The sequence below is a fragment of the Dermacentor andersoni genome, chromosome 2, assembly GCF_023375885.2.
Source record: "Dermacentor andersoni chromosome 2, qqDerAnde1_hic_scaffold, whole genome shotgun sequence".
In the NCBI taxonomy this organism is placed as follows: domain Eukaryota; kingdom Metazoa; phylum Arthropoda; class Arachnida; order Ixodida; family Ixodidae; genus Dermacentor; species Dermacentor andersoni.
This window is the reverse complement of record NC_092815.1, coordinates 209,597,191-209,603,848: the sequence shown is the minus strand read 5'-3', so window position 1 is coordinate 209,603,848 and position 6,658 is coordinate 209,597,191. Positions and strand designations below refer to the sequence as shown.

The following is a 6,658-nucleotide window of genomic DNA, read 5'->3' as shown; positions in this document are numbered from 1 at the left end:
TAATGCTGGGAATACAGAGACACCGGGTTTCTTTGTTGAATTAAAACCGATATAAGCAAAATAGTTCACAAAAGATACACGCACCGCGGCTGATAATGTGCGTACACCGCGGCTGATAATGCGGGTCGCATTTTTGCGCCCCCAAGACATGTTTCCGCCTACTGTACTTACCGATGCATCGAAAGGCTTCCCTGACCATCTTGTATGAACGGACATGGCGTAAATATCACAAAGTACGATCTAAAACATGTCGAAATCGTTCAGCAGCACGCGACTGCAATAGTTTCACGCAGCGCCGCGCGGAATCGCCCAAGCCAGAGAGGAGGAAAGGCTCGCCGCGCGCACTGTCCTCCTCCCCGATGAAACGGCACTGATTTGGCGTATGACGGTGACGCCCGCGATAGGTCACGTGACACAATCGTTGGCGCTTCAAAATCGGCGGACGTGTTGTGTCCGTGCCTTCTCTATAAAAGGCACTGGCTGTGTTTAACGGACGGTGGCGGTATTGCAGTTGTTCTTAGTGGACAAGCTTCGGATTCTCGCGCTGTGCCCTGGCTCCTCTGGATGCGTCACTACATATAACCTGCGGTGGGCGAGCGTGCAAGCGACGAGAACACAGAACCGTAAGTGTGCGACAATTCTATTCTACTTGTCGTCATTCACGTATAGGCTTGAGCCAGAAGGGCATTGGTAATTTGTTCTTTTCCGTTTCTTTTAACGACGTCGCTTCGCGGAAGCGACCCCGGTGTACTTCGGTGAGTTGCTACAGTGACTTGTATCGAAGGATATTTGACGGGCCCATGCAGCCAGTGAAGGCTGTCGCCGATGTTGACGAGTGGCCGAGAAATAGTCTTCTTGTTTAACCGTTAACCCATTTCTTTTTGCTTATTTTGTCTTGTGAACCTCAAGGGTTTGGTGCACAAGCTATCGCGGTGAGTGCGCCGAAGATTGTAGTGCACTTTATTTAGTCTGCTGTGCGTGAAGTTTTTCTGCAGTCGCGTTCTTTTGTCTACACGGACTTGCTCGCCATGCACCGCCGTCTCCTGTGTAGCCATGTTTCTTCACAAGCTGTTTCAGTATGTTCGCATCAGTCACTCCGTGCACATCAGTGCACGCAGGTTGTTTTCGCCAGTTTTGCCCCGTAGTGGCAAGCAGAGGTAAGCGTAAATACAACGCCTTTCTTAACCACTGTGGCTCATTGGTTGATTACTTCGACCATTTTGCTACAGGCACTACAGTCTACTTCCACTCGAATTTTAGCTCTCATTGGGAAGTTCCGTCTAGAAACCATACATTGGCTGTGGCAGGAAAAATTTAGTTCGAAGTAGAAAGCATGCCGCTTCGGTTATTTCGTCCCCAATCGCCGCCTCCTCATGCGTGAAGCCGTTATCAAACTTGAAAATGTCAATTTAGCGGACGGTGCTGCTGATTTTTCTTTTAGTGGCCGCTGTTCCTTCCGTCTCTGAAGCCACACGTTTCGTGTCGTCACGCCCACATACCCGCCGGTTTGCTTTGTCCGCTCAGCATGACGTCTCCTGTATTAGCTGTTGTTAGTTCATTTTACATTTTGGATAGTTGAAGAAATCTCTCGTTTCCGCGAGGGTCGAATTAACCGGACTCGACTCGCCGGTTAGGTTTGCCGGCATGTTGGACGTGCTGCGTTCTGTCAGCAACAGCAAAATGCCTTTGCTTTTCTCATGATGGTTGTAGACAATTATTGCCCGCGTAAATTTGATTCTTTTACGAAAAAGATTGTTCCGTGTCTGCTTCTACAATGTCTGTTCAGTTACTGTGCACTTACGAGCATCTCACTAGCATGCACATAAAGCGTCATCCTACTACCTTCAAGAAATTTTTTTCAGCAGTGTTCAGTGTTATGCAGTAAATGTTTGAAACTTTGACTTTTGTATCACCAGTTCGAGATAGTTCGTGCCTTGAAGGGCCGTGTGCACCCTTTTAACCTGCCCGTCAGCGGGAAAATATGGTGTACATGGGAAGTCCTGCTTGTATCCGCATTTGCAGCACTAATGCCTGGACTGACAATTTGTGTCAATTATAAACCACTCAAGTGATGTATGGGCGACACTTTCGTGTGCAGTTTTTGGTAACGAGACTGCAATTTCCTCCATTTTGTTTGACCTTTCCGTGTCGTACGAATTTAGGGGAGTCCTACCCAAAGGACCACCAAAAGTGGATGTATTAGACTCGGCAGAAATTCTGTAAATGTTTCGCGGTGTTGTAGCAGGACTGCGATAGCTGTCAAGCAAGAGGTCAGACTTGACTCTTTGTTGTCTGCATTGCCCCGCATAAAGCAAACGAAGTTTTTTTTGTAGAGACTAGAAACTGGGATGACATAACGAAATGGGCACTGACTTACAATTGCTGTTTTGTTTGAGGTCAACATTCAGTCGCTTATTTTGCAGCCATTGCCTGTCCAATTGTTTTCCCGTCTGTTTCATTCTCTCGTGCACACCCATGCCAACCATGTACTCGTACAAACCTGCTCAACTTTCCATTCTTGTGGTCCAGGCATGGCCTATGTTGGTAATTTTGTCCCACTTTTGAAGAATTTTGCTTTTAATGTGAATTGTATCCTTCGGGTTCATTTACACCATTCTCTTTGGCTCGTTTCTGAAATTCTCAAGCCAGCCCGACCGATCCTCAAATCCGTGCACTCGAATGTGGTGAGGCTCTCATTGTATTAGTGTTGGTCAGTTTAGCACTCTGTTACGCTTTGACATATGGAAGTGCATTTCAGCAGAGGATGCCATGGAGAGTGCATGCGGTGTGTCGCACTTTGGCTTAAGTCCCCGTATTAACTCTTGCCAATTTGCAAATCGCACCATGTGAGTGCATGACGCTAGTCTAGTTTATTGTAACGCACACTGAATACTGAAAAAGTGATGTAAAAACCACCCGTGTGCTTAGACTTAGGGGCACGTTAAAGGATCCCAGGTGGTGAGAATTAATTCAGAGTACCCCCCCACAGCATACCAGATAATCGGATCATAGTTTTAGCATGTAAAACTCGAGAATTTAGATACTTATCAATTGTTAAATGTATAGCCACTGCAGCCGAGCTGGTTTCCATAACTTTTGCGGCAATGACACAAGTTTACTCCGGCATCGGTAACTTTCGCGCTTATAACAGCTGTTCTTTGCTGGAGTAACGCTTCGGACATCTCGGTGCACTTAAGTGTAGACATAATAAATTTTTGCCTCCAGTATTTTTTTTAAACATTGTTTCTTTGGTTGCTCTTCGCATACCTGCCGACCTTCCCGAATTCGCCCATAAGCTTTATCTTTCGGGCTTGTACGATTTTTCGAATATTTAGTGATATTTTGCTGCAACTAAATTTGGGCAAACCACACGCTTGCAAGTCTTCAAATCGCGAATTACAAGAGATGCATCTACTTGACGTACGTTCATTAGGACAACTTCCTTAAGCAGTTGAAATTGGCAACAAAGTCGGTGTGATCAAAGCACCAGTGTATTGTTTGTCAACCTCTGCCGTTTCAAATTTGCTGCTACTTGGGGGCTGAGCGAAAGGTCTCGAGTGCTGCACCCAGATTATCTTTCATAAGTGTATGTATCCCACAAAATGTTTATATACTTGGAGGAAAAAAATGAATCTGGTATTGCCACCCTCTTTCTGGTGCAGTTTCCACAGTATTCTTACAAATATTAAAGTTCCATTTGAAAGGTATTGTGAGTACCTGTTGCCTTAGGGGCATAGTGTGTAATAGTGGTGACCATGAATTGCTTGGTTTTGCCTTTCTCTGAATTGCACTACTGTTTTATGGTTTCAAAGTAATTTGCATGTTTGGCAACATGGCATGTGTCATCGATTACTCTACCCTTGTTACACCCTAACGAAGATGCAAATGGGGGATTTTTCGCATTTGTGTTCTTTTGAGTAACACTGTGCAAACTTCGTTTGTGACAGACCCTTTTCACAATTGTAAAGCTAGCTTTCCTGCAAGACGGTTTCCCCAACTCGTCGTGGTGTATTCGTTTAGCAAACAGCATGTGCAAGTGCAGTTTGCTCGTCTGATGGCATAGAAAGTGTTGGCGTGGCTCTCATGATGAAATCGTCTGCTAAAAAAGAGGTCAGTTTGGGACTCCAACCTGTGTTGGAGTCCTAAATTTTGCTTTCACGCCAATGACTAAAATAACTTGCATGCATCGACATATTCTGGGCAGCATTTCCACCGGCAATTAAAAATTCTTCCATTATGTTTTACCCCCTTCAAGTTCGAGGTCGGCGAGGAGTTTATACGGGTGCAGTGTTACAGAGCAGCCAGCAACCTAGTCTGTGTAGGAACCCTGAAGCAGTTCCGGGTCCAGGGCACATATTCTCGGACGATCGCTTTCGGCATTATCTCTGTCGGTGCGTGCTTATTTGCTGCTTGAGCAAGCCTGGATGAGCTGATTGGCTGCTTGAACACTACATCACGGGAAGGTGATGGAATTGCCGAAAGCGATCATCCAAGACTACGTCCTCCACGTCATCGGTGCGAACACGCTGGCAGTGTTGATGAATCAAATCTAACTGCTAGTAAACGCCCTTTTAAAAGAACTTGCTTATGCAGCTTCGCCGTCTCTTGATGTATGCCAACCTGCAACTGATACATCTGTGAAGGATTTTCTTCTGTAATCTATGTTAGACTGTATGTAACTGTAATATTAGACTGTAAGGAACTCGTATGGGTTTCCTTTGTAGCAATTGCTGCGAACGGGTGGATGTCTGATTTTCCCTTTATTCATTACTTCTCTCCACCTTGCGGGTTTCCGCAGAACTATGTCATAGACTGTATGTCACGCGTAACTTCGAAGTATCTCTTGAATCTTGCTAAAACACTTTTGACCCGGCTTTTCACCTTTATGGTAAAGCTACTCGCACTTTTTGTTGCAGAGAACGCACTGGAAGCTGGCTCGGCGACCACGGCCGGGTAAGTTGCTGCAGTGCAGGGCATGATGAGCTGTTCTACGTTGTCGGATTGTGTGCAATTTTCGCATGTGCTTGACAAATACAATTTACACAACTTGGACCTTCATAAAACCAACTGGTCTTCACGGCAAAGCTTACTAGTGGCCTATGTGCAGAACTCTCGTAATTTTAAGAATCTTGTAGCGGCACAGATATGGGTATGTTGCAAGCGCTTAAGGCATGTGCTATAACTTTGTTCCCAAGGATCCTTGTATTTTCTTTATTTTGAATTTGCATAGTGCCAGTTATGCACTACATTTCGGTACTTGCAGCTGCTGTGGAAGCTACGGGATGATGCAGCCGAGCACAGGGTTGCTGGTTTGATTCCAATTGTACCGTACTTTGGGTGCCTGTTTAAGAAGCCCCGGGTGATCAAAATTAATCCGAAGCGTTTGCCTACAGTGTCCCCACATAACACTGTGCACTTTCAAAATGTTAAACATTGTGTAATTATGGCACTGAGCATGAACTTGTTGCAAAAGCCAAGTAGGCTGTAGAGCTTTCTGCATAATGAAAAAATTAGCACAAATGCGATGGCGACTCAAAGAAAGGCACTCGTCATCATTTGCTCATGGCCCTACCATGTTCGCATTCCCTTTTTTTTTTTCATTATGACACACTCTACACATCAGTTGTAGCAAATTGTTGACAAAGTAGAGGTTCTGCTCCAGTGCCCCTTGGGGCTTTTGCACAAAAGATGCAAGATTCATATGTTGGTGCTTCATTTTCAGACGTGGCATTCTCAGTCTGCACATGTTTTGTCATGGCTAAGAACAAGACGCTGCCGGGCAATGCTGCCGAAGACCTGGTGGGCGAGGTTGTCCAATTGGAGTACGACCACACTCCCCTCAAACAGAGCTGCTACCTTGGTGCCGACAACAGCGATGCCGAGCCTGCGTCCCCAGCGACAAGGGCATCTGTTTTAATGGAGGAAGCACAGTCGCGTCTCGTGTTCGCTCAACACGGGGACGTCACTGTGGCCTCAGAAGGTGCCCCATGCAAGTACCCCATTTCACGTACGGCTGCACTATTTGATCTCTCTGCCTTTGTGGCATCAAACCGCCGCAATGATGTCTCCGACATATTGGGCAAAGATGACATATCTGTGGCAGATGCATCATGCATCCTGGCCCATCTGTCCCTGCTCCCAGTGGTGCAACTTGTTCCAACACGAGCGACGTAGGCATGGGGAACGGCGTGAAAGAGACGGGCAGCGCGGGAGGTGTTTGTGCTGCCAGCAACATTTCAAACAAGGCTGGGCAATTCGATCTCTCCGCCTTCGTGGCATCGAACCACCGCAATAATGCCTGCGATATAATGGGAAAGGTTACGAGAAGCGCTGTGGGAGAGTCGTGCACTTAGTCTGACCCTTCTGCTCCTAGTGCATTGCCTGTCAATGTCCTGACTTGCAAAGATAATTGCTTTCCAGCATCTTGCTAGCCATATCGCTAAAAGTCTCAAAAGAGTTTCGGACCTAGCAAGAACGGCAAGCGGAGTGCCATTGTCGATGTCAAAGAACTGGAATGCTGCTTCAAAGGTGAACATGACTGCTGCGACCAAGATGTTAAACTCTTTGACTGACTCGGCTGTAAACCTTTCCAACGTAACAGCACAGCTGGAGATACCTTCTCAATACGTCAGCTCGCTGTCACTTTTGACTGACTTGT

At 46.2% G+C, this 6,658-nt stretch overlaps 1 protein-coding gene across 1 annotated transcript; it reads left to right on the top strand.

Moving 5' to 3' along the window:
* Window positions 1-524: 524 nt before the first annotated feature.
* On the top strand, window positions 525-6,311 carry LOC126540183 (uncharacterized). The gene is made up of 3 exons (XM_055076285.2): window positions 525-623; window positions 4,917-4,953; window positions 5,723-6,311. The coding sequence occupies exon 3, from the start codon at window positions 5,755-5,757 to the stop codon at window positions 6,172-6,174; it is 420 nt and encodes a 139-aa protein (XP_054932260.1). The 5' UTR covers window positions 525-623; window positions 4,917-4,953; window positions 5,723-5,754; the 3' UTR covers window positions 6,175-6,311.
* The last annotated feature ends 347 nt before the right edge of the window (window positions 6,312-6,658 follow it).

Bases quoted from the DNA above. Each gene is read 5' to 3' on its own strand.
- LOC126540183 (XM_055076285.2), top strand. From the start codon at position 5,755: ATGGCTAAGAACAAGACGCTGCCGGGCAATGCTGCCGAAGACCTGGTG.